Genomic DNA, 23,490 nt, shown 5'->3' on the forward strand with positions numbered 1-23,490 from the left:
TCTTTCTTTCTTTCTTTCTTTCTTTCTTTCTTTCTTTCTTTCTTTCTTTCTTTCTCTCTTTCAAATTTTCACTGGTGACTTTCCTGGTCAGAATAGATAGAAAGAGTATTAAGAGTGTCAAATTTGGATTCTAGAGGACTACGATTCAAATTCAAGGTCTTCCACTTGCTACGAATGTGACCTTGGGTAAGTCCTTGGGTAAGTCCTTGGGTAAGTTGAGGATCTTAGATCTGAAACTGGAACAGACCTTAGATAGAGGCCTTGTAATGGACCTCCCTTCTCATTGACCGCTCCCCACCCCCACCCCCATCAACAACTCTTCCCCCACTCACCCACCCCGTTTTACAGAGGAGGAAACTGAGGTTTAAGGAGTTCAGGGATATTCCCTTTTCCCGCTTCGGTTTCATCCTCCGCAAAAGGTAGGAGCAGACTGCCAAGCGAAGTCCCTTCCAATGCAGTTCTCTTTGGTCGTCCTTTGAACTCCACCTGGCGCAAAGCCTCCTTCTCCACCTCCCTTCGGGGAGCGGGTCAAACTACAAGTCCCACCAGCCCCTGCGGCTGGCCTCCTCCCCCGCCCCCCTCCCCTCCTGCACATCTCCCCAGCCTGGCGGCTGGACTGGAGCTGGGCTTTTATCTCCCGGCTGGCGCTGGTCGAAGCCAGATCCCCGTAGTCCTCGGAGACGTCAGGCTGCAGCACTTGCTCCGCTCGGCATCCTCAGCCCGCGCTCGCGCCTCCCGTTGGAGCACCGCCCCCCAACCGGGCGAAGAGTCGCTGGGGGTCTAGCCGGGACTGCCCAGTCCTCCTCCTCCTCTCACCTTCCTTCGCCTTTCCGCCGTCCAGTCTCCTCTCGAGTAAGGGGCAGCGGATGAAGTGAGACGATGGTCATCCGAGTGTTCATCGCCTCCTCCTCCGGCTTTGTGGCGGTGAGTGAAGGAGGCAGGGGCGCTGCGGGGTGAGGAGGGGGAAGCCCTGCTTGGATTGGGGACCGGAGACTGTTCCCCGGCGTGGACGAGCCTCTACCCCAGCCCCCGGGGGGCGGGAGCCAAACTTTGCAAATGAGAAAGGGAAGGTGGGAACTTGGCAGCTCCGCCTTTAAACCCACTCCGCGGGCATGTTCTGGGAGAAGGTGCCTCGATCTAGAGTTAGGAGGGACCTCGGGGGACATGGAGTCCAGCCCCTTCACAGTTTACAGTTTACAGGTGAGGGAACCGAGAACCCCAGAGAAGGGAAGCTACTTGCCCAAGGTCACGCAGGGAGTTGGTGGAAGAGCCAATATTTGAATCTCAGGTTCCCTGACTCCAAATCCAGCACTCCTTCCACCAGAAAGAATACAGTTCTCCTGTCTCCTTCCCTCCCCACCCATAGGATCCTAGATTTAAAGCTGGAGGGTATCTCGGAGATCATCTAGTCCAATTCCATCCTTTCACAGATGAAGAAACTGAGTTCCAGAAAAGGTTAGGTGACTGATCCAAAGTACATTTTCTAGAAAATGGCAGGGCTACTGGAGTTCTGACTTCAAATCCAGCACTCTTGTCTACCAGGGAGGATACAGATGTTTTCTTCCGGTCTTTGGTACCTCTGAGACCTCTCGGCTTCCTACCAGATTATTACAACATAGACTTAAAGCTGGATCTAACACGTCCCCTTCATTTTATAGGTCAGTCATCAAACATTTATTAAGGCATTAGGTGCCAGGCAGATGAGGAAACTGAGGTCGGTAAAGGTAAATTGACTCACCCATGGTCACTCAGGGAGTAAGAGACAGAGGAGAGATTGGAATACAGGTTTTCTGACTGAATCCATCTTTCATTTCAAAGGGGAAGACGCAAATGTCTACTGGCTCTTCTCTCCCTTAACTCCAACCAACCCCAACCTAGGATCCTAGATCCTAGATTTAGAGCTCGAATGGGCCCTAGGGGTGATCTTTCCTAACCCCATCAAAGAGGTGAATTGATTTGCCCAAGGTCACACTAAACTAATAAGTAGTATAGGCAGGATTCTAACTCAGGTCCACTGACCTGAAATCCAATGCTTTTCCCACTAGATCACACTCTTGGGCTGTACAGGGATTGGGGTCGAGGGATAGGAGGATGAACAGTACCTCTTGGCAGTGACTTTTAGGGGCAGACCAGAGAGGATTTTCTTTTTTCTAGTGTTCTCCTTTGCATCTTGGACCTTTTGACTACGTTGGCTGTGCCAAGTCCATTGTTTCGTTTTTAAATTTAGCTCCCAAAGGAAACATTTAAATGGGAACTACCTCCTCCCTTCTGTTCCACTCCCCCCCCCCATATATTTCTATAGTTTTGCTTGGGTACAAAGAAAGGCAAACCAGGTTTTTCCTGCTCTGTCAGTTTTATAATGGTCACCCATAAAAATAATTCCTCTCTTTAGTGATACCTAATGATGTAATAAGTATTTGTTTGAGGTACATATACTTGCTTGATTTGTCTCAGCCATACTGTGGTAAGCAGGTCATGGACATTTATGCTCTTAGTACCGTACAATTTGAGCTAGAAGGGATCTCAAAGACCATCTAGTCCAGGGTTTCTTATCCTGGTGTCCAGGAACCCCCAAGGGATCTCCAGATAGGTTTCAGGGGGTTTGTGAAATTGGAAGGGAAAATAAATTCACATCTTGATTCTCACTAACCTCTACCTGAAATTTAGCATTTCCTTCCTTGACACACAAAAAGGTTAAGATCCTCAGATCTCATCCAGCCACATCATTTTACAGATAAGGAAATAGAGTCTCAGGGATGTACAGTGACTTTCCCAAGGCAAATGAGTAGCAGAGCCAAGATTAATATACATATATATGTATATATATAAAAACACAGACATAATTTGTTTTTACAATACTTTAATTTCCAGATATATCTCTTTTCCTTCCCCTGCTCAGTGATCCCTATAACAAAGAAGGAAAAGAAAAAAAAGAAATAACTCAGGGAAACTTAGCAATACATTAATTATATCTAATATATATATTAGATATAAATAATATAATCTAATAATATATTAGATAATATATATTAGATATATTAGATATATTAGATATATATAATATATATTAGATATATATAATATATATATTAGATATAAATAATATAATCTAATAATAATCCCACACCCATAGGATCATAAATTTAAGGATGGGAAGGAGTTGGAGGCTTTGGAGTCCAACTTTTTTCATTTTACAGAGGAGGAAACAGAACCCCAGAGGTGTGAAAGCCACTAAAGTCATCCAGGTATTAAATGGTAGAGATGGGGTTTGAACATATGTCCTATTTTTTTTTTGGCTGCCATATCTATTTGGGGATAGTTGTTACTTCATGTTTTACCCTTAGGATAAAGACAGCAAGGAGAGTAAGTCTCATTTAAACGGCTAGAGATTTTTTCTTAAAGAAAAAAAAATATTGTTGACATTCTCATACTGCAGGAGTAATCTGTATCAGAGTTGTTGTGACTTAAATTTCTTGGATGAGCAGCTAAAGTTCATATTAAATTTGTAAGTATATCCCAATATTAATAAATGCTTCGTTAAGTCAAGAATCTTAATATGCCTAAAGAAATGTAGGAGGTCTCATTAGTTTCTTGCCCTGTACTTGGGTGGAGTAATTTTACAGTGGGTTCTTTCCTGAAGGGATTGGTGGAATAAAATACTGCCTGTAATGGCTTATAAACCATCATAAACCATTTTAATTACAAGAGAAACCAACCCCAGAATACTGAAGCATTTGCTCAGAGAACAATCGGTGGGAAGTTACCATCTTGGCCAGGCAGGGCTGTGTTGAGGTTTTTGTAGTTTTGTTTCTTTTGTTGCTGCTTAGTCATACCTACATGCTGTAAATTTCCTCATTAAGTCACAAATCATATTTCTGGGAAGAGAGTCTGTCTGAGGAGTGGAAGTGCTCATCTAAATGTACCGTTTAATGAGGACATTAGAAGGCTTTACGTTTTATCCCTGACCCCTGTGCTTTAATAATTCTGTTCACGACATTTTTATTCACTGAAAGAAGGAGAGTAGTGTCCTGTAGAGACTCAGGCTAGGCCCAAGCCTGGCAAAGTTGTCAGGAATTAGCTTGTTACATTAATAACTGGATCCATGTGGATTACAAATCAAAATGGTTCTGCATACCCAAGTCTTCCCCTCCCCAAGTAGCCTTTTTTTTTTTTAAACATTTCTTTTTATTGAAAGGAACACCGGACTGGGAGTCAGGAGATCTGAGTTCTTGTCCTTGTCCTGCCACTCAATGATGCCCTGTACTGCTGAACAAAATGCTTAAACCCTCTGGGCCCCTGAGTTGTTCAAGCCAAAGTACGTATAGAATGAAGGGCTAAGACTGGATGGTCTCAAGATCCCTTGTAGCTCTTAACATTCATTCTTTGAGTCAGGAATCATAGAGGTAGAAGGGACTTTAGGGATCATCCAAGCCAGTGGTTCTCAGACTCTTTATGCTCTTAAAAATTGAGGATCCTTTCCTAAGAGCTTTTGTTGATGTGTGTTATATCTACCTGTATTTACTGGAGTAGTAATTACAATGTGTTAGTTTTATGAAAATAGTTTTGAACTTGTGGACTCCCTGAAAGGAAGAGAACCACTGATCTAACCCAACCCATACTCTTCAAAGAATTCCCACTACAGATACTTGATAAGTGGTCACCTAACCTCTATTTGCAGGACCACCTGTAAGGTAAAACCCACTGCCTTCAGAGGCAGCTCTTTCCACTGGTAAAGTTTTTCCTTATATGAAGCCTAATCACTGCTTTGCAACTTTGTTCTTCCTACTGAGGCTAAAAAGTCTAATCTTACTCTTCCGCATTAACATCCCTTTCAGAGTTTAAGGGCAGCTCTCTTTTCCCCACTGATCCTTTTCTTCTCTGTGAATTGACTGGATCTGTATAATTTCCTGAATAATCCCCATTATTTTGTGTAGACAGGTCCTTAAAGTATATTTCTTTCTTTCTTTAATGTTTAACTATGTGGCATCTGTGTTCTGTAATAATGCCATATAGGTATTCTGACTGAGGTTGGCATGAAGAGTTAGAAATACTCAGCAGTTGGATACTCACAGCTAATGAAAACTAATTATCCATTTCAATGGACTTCTGTGTAAACACTGAATCTTTTCAGGTTTCAAACAATAGATGTTCATTGAGACTACTTAACTGTAATATCGTATCCCATTAAGCAGTAGTCCACTTTTTCTGTAATAATGCAATACTGATGTTTTTGGCTATTCTGGAGTTTGTGCCCAGATACAGGAATTAATAATTATTCCAAGAAATAATGAGTTGTTGATAGACTTCATTCAGGTCACCTAATAGCTGGCTGGGCAAAGTTAATGGGTCTTATTGCACTCCTGCTAGTTATTAAGCCTGGGAAATAAAGCCCAATTTCTCCCCCTCAAATAAACATGGTGGTTGACAGCCACAATTTCATTCATAGTACTGGAAACCTAGAGGTTTCTGTTCTTTCCAGAAAATAGCACATATGTGAGCAATCTTACTTGCCCCAAATGAACAAAAACGACATGATCCAACCCTGACTGGGGTGTGGGAGAATAAATAGTTTGCTCTGTAAGTTAATTTGGCTTTGGCTGAAACTTCTTAAATAGCTGAGGTAGAACAGGATTAGAACTGTACTGAGTCAGGTACGTAATTTATCAGGGGTTGCTTAAAAAGAGGAGAGGCATTGCTGGCTTGGTGGATAGAGGGTTTGCCTTAGTATCAAGAAGACCTGGTTTCAGATCTGGCTTCTGACATATTCTAGCTATGTGGCTTTGGGCAAGATAGTTAATCTTTCAGTGTCCCCAAACAACTTTCCAGCTTGATAAACAGCAAATAAGTTCCTTATCTATGTTGATGGAGGGATCCCCCCTCACCCTCCTCACTCCCCCTAGCCCCCCCTCCCCACTGGGAATCTCCACACTGATGATCTCAGCAGAAAAAGAAAAACTAAAAAGACCTTGGGCTAACCTAGTCTAGATTTGAATAGTGATTGCAAGTTAAGATTCTGGTATCTTGTTCTAATTCACGACCTTGGGCAAGTCTCTTCATTTCTCTGATCCTCAGTTTCCCCAGGTAAAATGGAAGATAATAAAACTTGTACTATTTACTTCAAGGGCAGCTAGGTGGGTACAATGGATAGAGAATTGGGCTTGTAATTGTAAGACTTATTTTCATGAATTCAAATCTGGCCTCACACACATACTAGCTGTATGATCTGGGAAAGACACTTAACTCTGTTTTCCTTAGTTCCTCATCTGTAAAGTGAGCTGGAGACACCTAGTTCCATTGGTCAAGGGATTTGGGGAGGGGGGAACCACAGGATTCTTCCATCCGTCCCTAAGGAAGCGTCTGTCCCCAAGGGATTTGATGTCTCTTAGCTGCTAGAGGAAATGGAATTTGGGAGATGTTGTGTGTGCCTATGAGACATGAGGCAGGAGATACCTGCCTTCCTGAAATTTATAATCTGGTAAGGAGGCGGAAGATGTGACACAGACAGTGCAGACTGGAGTCAGCCAGGTGGCCCACTGGATAAATTGTTACTGTAGTTGTATATTGTTTTATTGTTTTATGTGTGTGTAGATATGTATGTGTGTATATATATGTATGTATGTACATACAAATGCATATATATACATACGGACGTGTATGTATAAATTGTAACACTAATTGTATATTTGTATATTACACACATATAAAACAATATACAATTACAGTTACCGTTTATCCCGTGTGCCATTGTGTATGTACACACACACGCACACACACAGACACACACAGACACACACACACAGACACACACATACTGTTTCCAGGGACAATACCTGTTTCACTATGAAATAATAAATAATCTGTGATATTGTATATATTTGAAAATTGTATATATTACATAAATGAATGTTGGTATAATCCTAATAAATGGTAATTTATTTAAGTATTAATATTATTCTGCTCCTGGAATCAAGAAGACCTGAGTTCAAATCAGACTTCAAGCTATGGGATCCTGGGCAATTCACTTAACTGCTCTCTGCCTCAGTTTCCTTAACTTTAAAATGGGGCTAATAATTACACTTACCTTAGTGTTGTTGTGAGTATTAAATGAGATACTATTGTGAAGTGTTTGGCACAGTGTCTGACACACAGTAGGTCCTTAACAAATACTTGTTCCCTTGTCTTCCCTAGAGCATGTCAAGTGAGGTATAAATAGTATTAGGGTAAGTCTGTCTGAGAAAGTGACAGCCTCAATTCTCCCCAGAAAATGGAGGCCCTGAAGTATTTGGAAAGGTAATATATTAATATGCTTTTTTTTAAATTAAAAGGAGGGGAAAGTTTCAGTAATATTCATTCAAAAAGGATTTCTTGTGTTTATATATAGGACCGACTATACTAAATGCTGGTAGGTGGAATGGTCAGAGTGGAATGGAAGAGAATATCAGGGAAGTAGAGGACATGAATTTGTAGTCACAAGACCTGGGGTTGTCACCTGGCTTGGCTGCTTAATATCTGAGTGACCTTGGCTAAATCACTTAGCCTTTTTGACCTCATTAGCCTCATCTGTAAAATGAGGAGGTTGGCCCAGATGATTCTAAGGTCCCATTCAACTTTGAATCCTGTGCTCCTAAGTTCTCTCCTCACGGTACTTATTATTAAACTGTGTAAGCTAATACTTATGTTAATAAAGAGGACATGTCACAAGGACACACTTCTTTGTCAGAAACTTCACAGTCCAAGGTAGAAATGATACACTAAGTATAGGGATGCTTTCTAGATCGCTGATAATGGGCATTTACCTCTAGGTACTAACACATCAATTGTGTTAGAAAAAATAGAAATTACAAAGATTTCTCTAGGGAGAAAAATAACTTTCTTTCCACTTCAAAAAATTTTAACGGGGGCCAATGCCTTTCAGTCTACTTCAATATATTAGGTATCTGTGATTGATCAATGAAGCATGTAGGTGACAGCCCTTGTCTGTAAGAAGAAGGTCTTTGAGGGTGGTTATGTCCCCCCCCCAAATTCATCAGCTGTGGTGATGAACCTTACCAAATTCAAATAGATTGTTATACTTGAATCCATTCCAGCTTGGTAGGAACCAAAGCTTGTGAACTATTTTCCCTGTGTCCACAGCCTTTTGAGGAACCAGGGCCATGTCCACACCTTGAAGAAGCCTCAAAAATGGTAGTTTTATGAAGAAATGAGAGAGAGAGCTTAAAATACATATGCTGGTTTCATTGAAACTTTGAAACTCATTCATATTAAAATGCAGTCAATCATAAAGTATAAGTGAATGATAGAAATGCTTTCCTGTTTTGATAGAGGGATGAGGCAAGAAGAACTGGTTTAGCAGTTGATAATATGCAAAGAATTTTATGACTTAACATGAGGTGAATAAAGTAGTTCCAGAAGAACAGTTTATGTACTATGATTATTTTAAAAGAAAAAAATATATATGTATTAGGTACAGTGGAAAGGGTTCTGACTTTGGAGGGTTTACCTGGGTTTAGATCCAGCTTCCTTTACTACCTGTATGACCTTGATTTAACCTCTTTCATTCTCAGTATTCTCATGTAAAATGGACTAGGACCTTTGAGATCACTTATAGCTCTTGACCTATGGTCTTTTGTTGTTCAAATATTAAGACTTTGAGCAAAAAAAAAAAAGACTATTGATTCTGCACAATTGTTTTTGTTTATATTCCAAGTCATTCTGAAGCTCAGGAATATGTCATTCCATAATTCAATTCAACAAACATCTACTAAGCACCTACTTTGTGCAACATACTATGCTAGTGCCTGTGATACAATGACAAAATCTGAAGGGAAATACAAAAGAAGTAATAATAATAATGCAGATATGTTATACATATAAAGTGATTTTAATTATAAGTAGTTTTACATATGTTTATTTGGTTTTGCTATTTAAAGTCAAGGATAAAAATCTATATTTTAAAAGAAAATTTGTGCTCTAGTTGCAAAGTAACAGTTGAATTTCACTTTTTATCTTTGAAAATTAATAGGTTCTGACTAAGCTGTAGTTAAGGTTAGGTTATCTCACTAGACAAAGCTGAATTTAAGGTGTCAGAGGGATTATTTGTTCGGCTGGCTGAACTTCAGCAAACTTGACCTCTAAGTAATAATTGCAGATGAAAATTTTTTTCTCATTTATAAATTACTTTTAAGAATGACCTACTTTAATTTTGATTGTAGGGTGATTTAGTGAGCCAACTTTTATTGATCCAAATTATACAGTACAACTTTTATTAATTCAGTTTTATGTGATTCACTTTACATTTTGGTTGACCAACCTCAAGGGGAAAATGGCTTTAGACCCCCAAGTTACAAACTTTATGATAAGCTTGCCTCCTTTCTTTCTGGGTCCTCTCTTTCTGGGTCACGTTGAATGCTCATTAAAATTTTGGGGAAAAGAAAACACTTTTGACTCTACACAATTGTTTTTTGTTTACCTTCCAGCTGAAGCCCAGGGACTTGTCATTGAACCTTTCTGTTCAGTACTTTTAGCTGCTCTTAATGCATCATAGCCCAGGGAAGCAGGAAGCCTGCTTCACATAGTTCATACAGCCTGCAAAAGGAATTTATGACAGTGTCAGGTCTTTTTGGTTTGGATTTATTCTCCTAATAGGTCCCTCCTGATGGGTACCATTGAGCCCATTGTTCCTAGTAATGGTTATAGTAGAAATAGTTATACTGTAATATTGTAAAGATAAAAGGATTTTGTTTCTCCTTTGTGAATTGGATTAATTTGCAAAAGTTTGGAAGAGTATAATTCATTTTTTTTCCTTTTAGGCTCATTATGTGAACAGTCTCAGTCAACATGCTAAACACCAAAGGGTAAATCAGTTTCAGTGTGGGAATATCACAAGCCTGTTTGGGAATTGACTTGAACCTATCAGGATAGCCCAGCACTAGGCTGGTCTTCGGAGGGTTCCCTATACCCCTGGGTCTTTTGGAAGTTGATCACTTCTTTGGTAGAAGGGGACAGAGGTGTTAATAGAAGGAACTTCTAATCTCACAGCATTGTCATAGAGCCCTCAGAGCAGGGGAAAGTCAATCTATCAGTCAACAAGCAATTTTATTAAGCTCCTGTTAAATACCAGGCACTACCTAGGCACTAGACATACAGAGACGAACAAAGAATCTCTCTTCACAAGCCTGATCAAATTATTAGACTAGACCTGTATATAGAAGGTGATAGCCTCAACGTGTTGTTTCAACTTCTTGTAATTACTGTTGATCAAAAAAATTAAAATGGGTATGGAAATAGCTCTCTGCCTTCTTGGATTTAATAGTATTGAAAGCAGATTAGAACTTGGATATATAGAAGTAGCTTTCCAGCACAAGACAAGCTCAATTTTATATGACAAATAGATGCTGATGCAGTTCCTGTGAATTATAACACATCAGTTTTTATACCTTGGCTATGTCCCTGGACCTGTGATAGCCTGTACCAGTGCAGATCACAACCTATCTATCTATGTCTTCTTGTCCTGTATGACTTTAGTCCTTATCCTTCCAAAGGCAGCTGGTGAACAAAGTGGATAGAACACTGGGCCTAATGTCAGGAAGACAGTTCTGATTTGGCTTCCAGACACTAGCTGTGTGACCCTGGACAAGTCACTTAACCTCTCTCTGCCTTAGTTTCCTTATTTAACAAAGGGCATGTGGCCTGGTAACACAGGGATCTCATGGAGTGCCTCCATTGGTACCAAAAGGAGTGAGAACTGGCAGTCATTTACGCTTAGGTGTGCCTTCCTTCAGATTGGCTTGACACAACTCATTGGGACCTCCCTTGGCAATCCTGATTGGTGGACATTTTAATGAGGAGGTAGGCTAAGAGTTCTCAGCTCCTCCCTATCTTTGGGAGGGAGAAAGGTAGTGGGCTGGTCCTCAGATGTGGCCAATCACACACCTGTGTGTGATCACACACCTCTGAATCCTAAAGAATGTGAGTTGCTAACAGTCTTAACCAGAAAAACATAAGCCATCTCAATCATGTCTTCATTGGCTTTTTCTCTCCTTTGTAGGCAAGGTTACCCCAAACTTTAATGAAGGGAGCAAGGACTAAGTTCCTACTGCCTAGAGAAGGGTCTAACCCAGAGGTAGGGAACCTGTGGCCTCGAGGCCACATGGGGCCCTCTAGATTTTGTTCTGTGAAGTTTGAATTGAGTCAAATTGAGGCCCCATGTGGCCTCAAGGCCTAGGGTTCCCCACCCTTGGTCTAACTTAAACTGGGTCCAGTTTATAGACTAAACATTTGGGTGGGGCCCAGCCTAAACCAGTTAAAGAGCAGATGCCTTGGGGGCTTGGAGTGATCACATTACTCTGGTCTGGGACTTTCAGAGACTGCCTGGCCTGTTCAGAAGTGGGGTCTTGACAAAAATAGTAGAAAGAATGATCACAAATTAATAATTGATTATTAATATAATAGCATAATATTAATTTCTCTCATTTATATGTAAAATGAAAAGAATTGTGCCAACCTCCTAGGATTGTTGGGAGGATCAAGTGAAGATAATATTTATAAAATACTTTGCAAACTTTAGAGCACTATATAAATGTTAACTATTATTATTAGTTTAATATTACTAATATTTTATTATGATCTTGTTAATAATAACAACAATTCCCCCATACAGTATACGTTCAATGCTCTGGAGGTGTTCTAATATTTTTAGGATGCCTGTCTTGGCATGTCCATCTGTTCTTCTTCCCTCCTTTTTCTGCTCATGATATGGCCATGTGATTTCATCATTAAAGAGAACTCCCCACTGAAGACATTCTCTTTTCCAAAGTAAATTGGCAATTGCTCCGCAGTCTATAGTCTTGAAGAGTTGCCTGGGGCCCTGAGAAATTTAGCAGTTTAACCATGCCTTTTCTGCTCACCTGTAGCCTTATGATGTCACTTATACTACTTCTAAAGGGAAAAGCATTGTTACTAATATATTACAGCCTACTTTACATATTTTTCTATTTTATTTTTATATTAAGCATTTATTTTCTTTTCCCTTACACCTTTCCCCAATTTAAAAGTAAAATAAAACCCTTGTAACAAATATGCATAGTCAGGAAAAACAAATTCCCACATTGTCCATGTCTAAAAATGTATGTTTCAGTCTCCATCTTGACTCTATTTCTTCTTGGCAGGAGGTGGGTTGGCATTCTTCGTCATCAGTCTTCTGATGACAGCGTGGTCATTAGATTGATCTTGTTCTTATTACATAGATTGTTCCCTTGCTGCTGCTGTCTTCATTCTGCATCAACTCACAAAAATTATCCCAGGTTTCTCTGAAGCCATCTCTTTAGACATTTCTTATAGAATAATATATTCCATTACATTAATATGCCATAATTTATTCAGCCATTTCTCAACTGATGCACTTCCTTAGTTTCCAGTACATTGCCACTACACAAATTGCTATGTTTTTGTACATATGAATTCTTTTCCTTTTTATTTAATCTTTTTATCGTAAAAGTCTAGTAAAGGCATCTCTGAGTCACAGGATATGTAATGTAGCATTAAATGACTTTTTAAAATTATAATTCCAGTTTTCCAAAATAGCTAGACCAATCTATAAACCCCTAACTCCTCCAACACTTGTCATTTTTCTTTTTTTCTCAAATTTGTCAAATCTGATGGCTGTGAAGTAGAAAACAGAGTAATTTGCATTTTCTCTAATCACTGGTGATTTGGAGTTTTTTTTTTTTTTTTAAATATAGCTTTTGATAGCTTGACTGTCTTCCTTTGAGAACTGCCTTTGAGAACTGTTTACATCCCTGGAGCGTTATCAGTTGGTGAATGACTCTTATTATAAATTTGAACCAGTTCCCTATGTATCTTGGAAATAAATCTTTTATCAGAAAAAAAAATTGCAGCAAATATCCTTTTTGTTGCTAGTTTGCCTTCTAACTTTAGCTGCGTTGGTTTTGTTTGTGCAAACAAATTTTTCATTTTTATGTAATCAAAATTTTATCTTCTGTGATATCTATCCTTTGTTTCCTCATGAACTCTTGATATGGCCTTCTTACACTAATTATGTTTCTTCATTGTGTTTTGGGTCACCCAGTTTTGATGTTTTGGAGATTGTGGTGTACCCTTGATTTGGAGCCATATGGCATCCCAACAAGTTATTTCCCCATGAGTATTTTAACCTCATGCAAGATTCCTTGGTAGATGCAACCATAGAGATAATTGTGTATAGTGGTTATCTTATTATCAAGATCCAGCACTCTGTGCTCCTTAGATATATTTACTGTTGTGGAGAAAACCTATGCAGATTCCACATGGAAGAGTAGCTCCTTGTAAGTGCTGAAATTCTCCAGTTGTTTCTACTTGTGGATAGCATTGTGCTGATTAAATCAAACCCCAGAGTACAGCAGGGCCTCCTCATTGAGATCCATTTAGTAGTACACACAAAGGGGGAAAAAAAGGTGGATGAAGAGTACACATTGATACACTTTTGGATAGGCAACTTATGGCTTTAGTCCATTAGTACATCTCTTGAATAGGCACTGTGGGTGATGAGCTCGGTCCAGAAATGAACAGAGAAAGAAAGCAGACTAAGTTAATTCCATATGGAAAATTGTGCAGCATTTTCGGTGATAATAAACTGCTTCCCAACAGAGAAAGACTCCAGTAAAATGCTAAACAAAATAAAAATTCAGTGTTAGCATATAACTTTTAGTTTTGCTGCTTGTTGGTATTTTTATTTTTGTTTTTCTTCTTTTAGAGAACTGGCATAGTATATTGAGTGCTGGTCCTGGAGTCAGGAAGACCTGAGTTTTAATCCAGCCTCAGACACTTATCAGTATGACCCTGGACAAGTTACTTAACCTCTGTTTGTCTCAGTTTCCTCAACTGTAAAATGGGAATAATAATAGTGCCTACTTCCCAGGGTTGTTGTGAGGACCAAATAAGATAATATTTGTAAAGCACTTAGCACACACAGTGCTTGGCACAAGCACTTAATAAATGCTTATTCCCAACCCCTGTCTTTTGGGCATGTCTGTCAGAGTAGGTACAAGTCTTTTTCCTCATTTATGACATTCCTGTATACATTGGAAGCATTCTTTCTGTTTCATTGTATTTATTAGGATAGTCATTGAAAGATGTCCTCCAATAGGCTTTGTGATATTTCAATGAACTTAAACTCATTAATTGGAATTAAAAAACAATATAAAACTAGACCTATGATTTCATTGGTATAGGGAGCCCAGGGAAGAAATTCCTTCATCAAATAGGTCAGCACCTTCTCTGCAACTGAGAGGCTAAGTGACTTACCCATGGTTACATAGCCATTATGTGGCAAAGGCAGGACTTGAACCCAGATTTTTCCACTCTCTTTAACCACTAAGCCACCTTGCTTCTCTTAACTGGAATTTTTAATGGCTATAATTTTGGGCAAAGAAGCAAATGGAAACAGAACAAGCTGATGTGAAATATACACATACATATGTGCATATACATATAGATTCAGTTCACTTTTATTCCCTTTAGCCTTACTGTTACAGCTGCAGTAATTCAGAATCATGATCCAGTAACACTGTAAGATTCTCAATTTCAAAGAAACTCTAAATTATATTTAGGATACACTACTAAAGCAGGAAAGTGAAATTTTAGAAAAATTCTTCATGATTAATGTTCAAATAAAAAGAGAATATGTTTAACCCTTAGGTAACCAGAAAATTAATTTAGTTAGAACAGTCCATTCCCTAAACATTCTTAATTTAATCAAGGTTCTTCTATAATAGTTTAATTACTACTGGGTATTTAATGGGTGCCCAGTAGTAATTAAAGTTTTATAACTCCATTGAACTAATGCTACTGTAGTCTTTTTTGGATGCCTCCTTTATGCCCATTACTGTGCTAGAAATCATAGGTTAAAATGTTTGTTGGTTTGAGTAATAAGGAACATTAGGATTTTATTTGGGCTACGATTTGTACTCTAAGGTATGCCATTTCAGGCTTTCATTCTAATCTGGACTGGAGCTAGAATATTCTGAGGCGGTGACTATCATAGAAGAAGAGTAGGGGACATTACTTCTTAGGTTTTATGATTTTTTTAGAAAAAGCATTGTAATACCTTTCCAGTAATTACTTCCCTCCCCCACCCCCGAATCCCAACAAGGAAAGTGTAGTTGTAACAAAGAATATTCCTTGTACCAGGAATGCCTTCTCTTCAGCTTCACCTCTTAGAATCCATGACTTTTTTCAAGATTTAGCTCAGATGCCATCTTCTTTGGGAGGCCTGTTCTCCCCATAAGATTACCTTCCATCTACTCTGTGTACCTGTTTATGTATATGTTTTCTCTCCCTTTAAGTATAGGTTCTTCGAAGGCAGATACTTGTTTTTGTTTATTTGTTCTTTTGTTTTGCCTTTCTTTGTATCCTTACACCTTAGCACAGTGATTCACACTAGTAAGCACTTAACAAATTCATATTGATTGATTGATTGATTGATATCTAACAACTCAGACATTATTCTACAGTTAAAGTCTATCAACACTGGCAAGGGCAGCTAGGTGGCAAAGTGGATAGAGTGATAGACCTGAAGTCAGGAAGACTCATCTTTGTGAGTTCAAATCTGGCCTCAAACAGTTATTAGCTGTGTGACCCTGGGAAAATCACTTAACCTTGTTTGCCTCAGTTTCATCATCTGTAAAATAATGTAGAGTAGAAAATGGCAAACTACTCCAATCTGTTTGCCAAGAAAACCCCAAATGGGGTCATGAAGAGTCAGACACAACTGAAAAATGACTGAACAATAACAACAGAACTTTGACAAAGAAGGGAATCATGTATTACTAATATTCCTCCAAAATCTATTGGTTTCTTCAATAATCAGAGTTCTAAATTCTTTCAGTGTTGTTTTCCTTCAAAAAATTTTTTTTTTCACCAGATCCATGACTTCATTAATGTAAGGAGCTCGCAGGGAAGAAATTCTGTCTACCAGTGCAAATTGGTATTTACTTTACAATTTATAATTTTCAGAGAGTTGGCTGGAGGACCAAAAGGTTAAGCAACTTTCTCAAGGACACATAGCCAATAATATGTAAGAGGAAGGATTTGAAGCCTGGTCTTCCTTTCTTCTTTGGAGTTTTTAGTCACTACTGAAAAAGGTAGTAAAGTACAGTCGGTAAAACTTGAGTACAGATCCAGCCTAAGACACTTATTAGCTGTGTGTCCTTGGGTAAGTCATTTAACCTTTGTCTGCTTCAGTTTCCTCATCTGTAAAATGGGTATAATAATAGCAGGATAGGATAAAATGAGATCATATTTAATAAATACCTGTTAACTCACTAACCAAGGTGCCTTTCCTTTTATTGAGGTCATTATGCAAATTAAAGAATCATAGAATTTGAAATTTTATAGGTACCTCAGCAGCCAGTTAGGCAAATATGTGTACCAAAGAATCTCTACTAAAACATACCTGACAAGTGGATATACAGTCTCTGCTTGAAGACCTCCAATGAGGTCTTCATAACCCATGACCTTTTAAGGCAGCCCAACTCTTGGACAGCTCTTAATAGTAGGAAGTTTTTATTGACATAACTAAATTTGCCTCTTTCAATTTCTACCCCCTTGATCATGTTTTTTTCTTCTGTTTTCCCAAACAGGACAAGTCTAATCCCCCCTTCACAGGGCAGCCCTACAAATTCTTGAATACAATTCTCAATATGCCCTCTGCATCTGCTGTTCTCAGTGCTTTGAATTGATCCTCATCTCACCATTTTGATTGTTCTTCTCTGGGCACTCTAGCTTTATCATTGTGTTTCTCAAAGCCAGGAGTCCAGAACTGATCATAGTACTCCAGATGAAGCTTGAGAGTAAACTACAGTGGGATTATTACTTCCTTTTCCTGGAAACTCTGCATTTCTTAATGCACCCCAAAGTTGTATTAGCTTTTTTGGCTGCCACATCATACTGTTGACTCATACTGAATTTATAGCCCATTAAAACATCCACATCTTTTTGAGGACAGCTGCTGTCTTTCTATGCCTCCCCCACCTTCTACTTGTGAAGGAGATTTCATCTTATTAGATTCAACCTAATGTGCTAACCTGTTAAGATATTTTGGGACCCTGAATCTGTCGTTCACTGCATTAGCTTGTTCTAATCAGCCTTGAGTTACCTGCATGTTTGATGAGTTTGCTGTCAATGCCTTTTTTTAAGTCATTGATAGAAGTGTTAAATTACACAGGACCAAGTGCAAATCCCTGAAGTTCTTCACTGGAGATGTCTCACTATGCTGATAGTGAGCCAATAACAGCTGCTTTTTGAGTCTCGACATTCAACCAGCTTGGAATTCACCTAGTTGTTCTTTAATCCACAGCTCTTAATCTTTACAAATTTTTTTCTTGGTTCTGTTTACTTTGTTTCATATCATTTTATCTAAAGTTCTCTGATTTTTAGTATTTGTGGTTATTATGGTAGAATAATATTTCTCAGTTGGTTTATAATATATTTCAGTTGGTTTAGATGTTCTCCACTTGATGGGTACCCACTTTGTGTATAGTTTTGTGGTAACCACAAAATGTTGCTATACATGTTTTTAACATAGGTTTTCCCTCTGTTTTATTTTTTTTTTGACTCCTTGGGAAATAGGTAATTCTAAAACACTTGAAAAGTACTTAGGACAAGACTTTTAATGTTGTTGTTTAATTGCTTGTTAACTGATATATAAAACAAATAATGACCCATGTCCTATGGCAAACCAAAAAGTGTGTCTCTGGGCTGTGGTCCTCTGATTGATAACAAACACTATACTTGGAATTAGGGGTAGGCTAATTAGGCAGCAGACTAGGATACAAAGGGATAAAACAACTATTATTTCTTATAAATTCACTTTTTTAATTAAATAAAATTTTCCTTGACATAATTGTGTGTGTGTGTGTGTGTGTGTGTGTGTGTGTGTGTGTGTGTGATTTCAAGTCACATATGTGTGTCTTCACCTTATAGTGAAGGCTCAGAATCTCTGGTCAATAATGCCTTGGGGACACAATTTTCACATCTTGTCTAAAGGGCACAAACATGTTCTGCACAAAATGTTATTAATATTTAAACCAGAAAGAACCTGTGAAAAATGTCCCCAAAGGTTTTTGGTCATATTTAATAAAAATATTTCCCTAATATGTTTTTCATTGTATTTTGATTATATTATTTTCCTGTACATAATTTTAAAATTGTCTTAATTAAGCACATCTCTTTTGTGTTTCTGTTGAGTGGAAGTAGTTTTTCCTTTATATTTGAGATTATTGTGTTAACCCACCATTATTTACCTAGTAGCTTATATACTTGACATCTTTTATGTCAGTGGTGTCCACCAAATAGAACTGGATCCCTGTGGCCTGCGTATTGACAATTAACATTATTCACATTGTGTTATGTTTTTATTTATTTTGTTAAACATAAATTTTAATCTGGCAGCTCCTCCTACTTGGGCAAGGAGATTGACACCTGTGTTCTATGTGACTATTAGACATAATTAAAATTTTTTTGACTGGCAATAACTTTCAACTCCCACTTCTGATAGCAGTATGGTTTCTTACTCCCCCCAAATTCCTTCTCTCTGGTGTAAGGTTTAATTGTGCACTTGAACCAATTTTGTTCTCTTTTCCAGAGTGAGATAAGGCACTGCTGGAGAAGAAGCAAGGGGGATTCTAGAAATGAGGAAAACCTATGGGGGAGAAAAATCTAGTTTTTGGATTAAAAAAAAAATTGAGTAGCAGCTGTGAAGACAACCCTGTGATGGGATATACCAGTGATAGATTTCAAGTAACTTTTTCAAACACATATTGAATTCTTGCCTTGTGATATACAAAGTTTAGATAAGACATAATCCCCACTTTCATAATTGTGGAGTGTGGGCTTTGACATATATGTATATGTATATGTATATGTACATATACACACATCCATGGATAACTAAGACAGTGTACTTTATAAGTCTACTAGAAAGGTATGGAGTGCTATATGATGACTGAGGATAAATGATCACTAATGCCTGTTGGGTGACAGTGAAAAGAAATCATAGAGGTAATATGGAGCCACTAGAGTTTCTTTAGCAGAGGAGTGACAGAGAGAGTGTTACCTGATCTGAACCTTGAAGAAAACTAAGGATTTTAAGATTCCGAAATCAGGAGGGAATAATTGTAGGCAAAGGCATGTGCAAAGTCCACAGGGACAGAAGACAGAATATTCAATCCAGGCAACAGTGGTTAGACCAGTTTGGCAGAACATGTTTGTGCACTTTAGACAAGGTGTGAAAATTGTGTCCCCAAGGCATTATTGACCAGAGATTTTGAGCCTTCACTGTAAGGTGAAGACCAATGTGGAGCATACAAGGTAGAGTAATCTAGCAAAGTAGGATGAAATTCAATTGTAAAAGGCTTTAAATGCTAGGGTGAAGATTTATTTTTCATCCTAGAGGCAATAGGGGGCCCCTAGAGATTTTTGAACAAAAGAACAACATGGTCAGACATCTGCTTGAAGAGTATCAGTTTGGCAGGTGTGTGAAGATGTTTTGGGGTGGAGAGATACTGGAAGCATGGAGAACAATTGGGAGACAATTGAAATTGTCCAGGCAAGCCTGACTGAATAGGAGAAGGAGACAGGTATGAGAGATGTTGAAGAGAGAGAATAATAGACCAAATATAGCATGTGATTAGATATGGGGAATAAGAGAGAGGGAAGAGTCTAGAATGTTTTTTTGTTTTGTTTTGTTGTTTTTTTACCAAGGAGACCATGGGCAAGTCACTTAAATTCTCTGGGCCTTAATATTTTCATCTATAAAATAAAGGGGCTTGACTAGGTGACTTCTAACGTCCCTTATAGGTGTAGAGTTATTTATGATTCCGTGATATTATCTTATGAGATGTTACAACTCCCAAGGTTAAGCACCTAGGGGACTAGAAGAATAGTGGTGTCCTCAGTAGAAGAAGGGAAGTTTGGAGGGGTGATTAAGAGAGAATTATCATAGATCATAGATTTGGAGATGAGGAGGTCATCTAATCCATCCACCTCATTTTACAAATGCAGAAACCAAGGAGGTTAAATGACTTACACAAGATTACATGGGTAGTGAGTGAGTAGCATAGCCAGGATTCAAAGCCAGGTCCCTTGGCTACAAATCTGGTGCTCTTCTATTGGACCATGCTGTTTTGGATGTGCTGAATTTGAGATGCCAAAAGTCAGCCAGGAAGAGATATCCATTAGTGATGTGTGACTAGTGTTCAGTAAAGAGCTGAGGACTGTGTATGTACACATATGTGTATGTATACATACACGTATATATATATATATATATACACACACTATACACATTTATATAATTTGAGTAGAAAAGATAGTAGAACCCATGGGAGGGGATAAGATCTTTGAGAGAGAAGTACAGAAAGAAAATAATAGCCCTGAAATAAACCATGGGGCATACTTCAGCTAAAGTTTATTCTCCACTATAGTAACCTCCCTGCTTAAAAAAAAAAAGTTGCCGGTGTGTGGACAACACATCACTTAATTTCTTGTTGCCACATATAGATGTTGAAATAAGAGGAAGTAAAATGAGAGAAGTTATAGTAAGGCATGACAGGCAGGTAAAGCTGTGTTACATACTAAGACCATCTGTGTTCCTGATGCACATTAAAGTAAATATGAATTGATATTCTCAATGAATTAGGTAAGTGTTAGGGCTACCAGTACAAAAATGAAACAGTCTTTGCCCTCATGGAGCTTATAATTTAATAGGAGAAAAATACATATGGGGGAGTGGTGGCCAGGGAAAGTGTGTTTTGGTTTGGAAAGTCCCAGTGATGGTGAGCGAAGCCTTCGGGGAATTGATTGCCACACCGTCTTCAGTTGCCTGGACCATTTATTAATTTGATTATGCTTCTCCAAGGAAGAAGTGGGAAATAGTACTGAGAGAAGAGCATAAAGAAAAGCAGGAGGAGGGCAGGAAAACTTTCATATATGTGAAGCTATTTAAGTTAGAAAACTTGAATTGTGTAATTTTCATCATTTTAAGAGTTTGTAACTCTGGAAAAATGATAATTAGAAATGGAGGACCTTCTGGTTATCTTTATTTCCAGAAAGAAGAGAGTCCCTGATTTAACATATGGCTTCTTGCAAAATTCTTATAAGGATGACTGATAAAAAAGGACAAAATATAAGTCAGCTATGAAAATGAATGACAGCATTCCTTGAAAGGAAATGTTTCAGCTCATTTGAATTAAACTCAAGAAAGAGCTATATGTTTGCCTATTCTGTATTTGTATCTTTAACTTCAAATCAGCTATTAAAATTTCATTAAGTGAGTATACAGGGTCTTGTTTTTTTGTTTATTGGTCTGGACCTGTGACTTCATAGGTCTAGGGAGTTCAGGAGGAACTTCCCTCTCCCAGAGCATATCAGCAAGGGTTCTAAAACTTTTTATCTTATGAGAGTTGTTTAGGGCACTGCATGATTATGAGACTTGCCAGAGGTCACACATATGAATTATGTATCAGCGGCAAGGCTTGAACCCACGACTTCTTGGCAGTGTGGCCAGGTCTTTATCCTTTACACCAAACTCAATAAATTCCACAGACCTTGTTGCAGATGAATTTCCTAGTATAAGGATTTCTGAAAGGACTGAAATTGACCACTACTTGATAGGATTGGGGAAAATTAATGATCAAAAAGCATTTGCTTAATAACTGTGCTTGTTGCTGGGGTGGGTGTCATTAAACTAATTTAAACACAGTCACTGCTCTCTGAGACCTGTGCCATAAGGTTGTGTTAACTTGGGTAAACCTGTAAAATGACATGGACATGCCTGCAATGTGTAGGCACTGGAAAAATACTTTAGTGATGAAAACAATGTAGAATGTTAGAATATAAGAGACTTTAGAAGCCATCTCATTTTATACACAAACAAACAGGCCCAGAGGGGGCAGAATTAGTTAAACCACATAGCTTGCTAGAGGCAGAGATATGACTAGGACTTAGCCCTCTCAAGATCTAGTCTGGTATTCTTTCTATTGTGCCATGCTACCTCTTTAGATTCACTTAAGTTTTCTTTTGTTATTTTTAAAGATGTTTTACTGATTCCTTTTGTTTTATCCCAGTATTTTCTGCATATTACCACCCTTCCCTCATCCTACCCCCACACTGAAACTTTCTTTGAAACAAAGAAAATAGCTAAGCAAAAATGACTATAATTTTATCTGATGGTATATGCTAAATTCCACACCCATAGACCTCATCTTTCTACAAAGAAAGATAAATTTCTCAATTTGTTCCCTGGGACCAAGATTAATCATTAAGATTACTCTGTTTGGCTTTTTTTAGTGTTCATTTTGTTCACATTATGGTAATAATGTACTATTATCTTCTTGGTTCTGCTTTTTTACTCTGTATAAGTTCATATATTTTCCCACATTTCTCTGAATTTGTCACTTTTTATGATGTAGTAATATTCCATTACATTTGAATACCACAGTTTCTTCATCTATTGCCCAGTAAATGGGTACACATTTTCTTCCAGTTACTTTTTTTTTGGAGGGGGGAGAGTTTGTTTTTTGCTATCACGAAGATCACTACTATGTCTGATATTGTCATTCCCCTGCTCAGGAATTTCCAGTTATTCCGTATTGCTATAAGACATATTACAAATGTCTGATTGCTTTTTAAATCCCTTTACAGACTTGTTTGAATCTGTTTTTAAACAAGCTAATTATAAATTGCTGTCCATAGTGTTAAGAGTCAATAAATATTTATTACCCACCTACTACTATGTTCCAGGCACCATGCTAAGTGTTGGTGATACAAAGAAACATATAAGCCAGTCCCTGCCCTCAAGAAACTCACAATCTAATGGTGGAGACAACACAAAAAGAAACTGAAAAGCTGGGGGATGGACAAAGGGAAGAGGGAGAAGATATCTATTATAGGGGCACAGGGTCATGATGAAGTCCTTATGTTGGGGTGGGAAAAGATCTGAGGAGTTGAGAGTTTTGAGATGATTTCATCCTGCAGAATGATGAGTTTCTGAAGATGATGAAATACAGGAGAGCAGGCAGGTGGAAAATGATGAGTCAGTCTCATGGGGTACTTGCTTGGACCCCAATTTCTCTCTAGTCTCAGAAACACTATCCCTAGCAGTTTCCCTCTAGCCCAAGGACACTGTGCCTAGCAATTACTTATGAGTGTGCCTTAGCAAAACATTTCTCTCTCTCCCTGGTGCAGTTACACAAAGCTGGGTGAAAGAGTGGTGGGTTGCTCAGTCTCCAGCCCTAAGATCATGTCTCTGGAAGCCTCCCAATTTCTTAGTAGGCTCCTGTCCTGTGAGAAAATTTTCTCTTGTTGCAGAATGCATTCTCTTATCAGGACAGAGACAGGGGTGCCTGGCGCAAGGATTTTTGTCCGTGACTAGCCCAAGGACTCTTCTTCCTGCCAGATTCCCAAAATCCATGTCCCTGAACACTCCCTCCCTGT

At 38.5% G+C, this 23,490-nt stretch overlaps 1 protein-coding gene across 1 annotated transcript in view; it reads left to right on the plus strand.

Moving 5' to 3' along the window:
- Positions 1-632: 632 nt before the first annotated feature.
- The window catches only part of SH3BGRL2 (SH3 domain binding glutamate rich protein like 2), a 96,209-nt gene continuing 73,351 nt past the window's right edge, over positions 633-23,490 (plus strand). The window contains exon 1 of the mRNA XM_027856782.1: positions 633-924. Coding sequence (XP_027712583.1) covers positions 880-924 — 45 coding nt within the window. The 5' untranslated portion in view covers positions 633-879. The remainder of the gene's footprint in view (positions 925-23,490) is intronic.

This window comes from Vombatus ursinus, unplaced genomic scaffold, assembly GCF_900497805.2.
Source record: "Vombatus ursinus unplaced genomic scaffold, bare-nosed wombat genome assembly UNPS02000582.1, whole genome shotgun sequence".
Taxonomy (NCBI): domain Eukaryota; kingdom Metazoa; phylum Chordata; class Mammalia; order Diprotodontia; family Vombatidae; genus Vombatus; species Vombatus ursinus.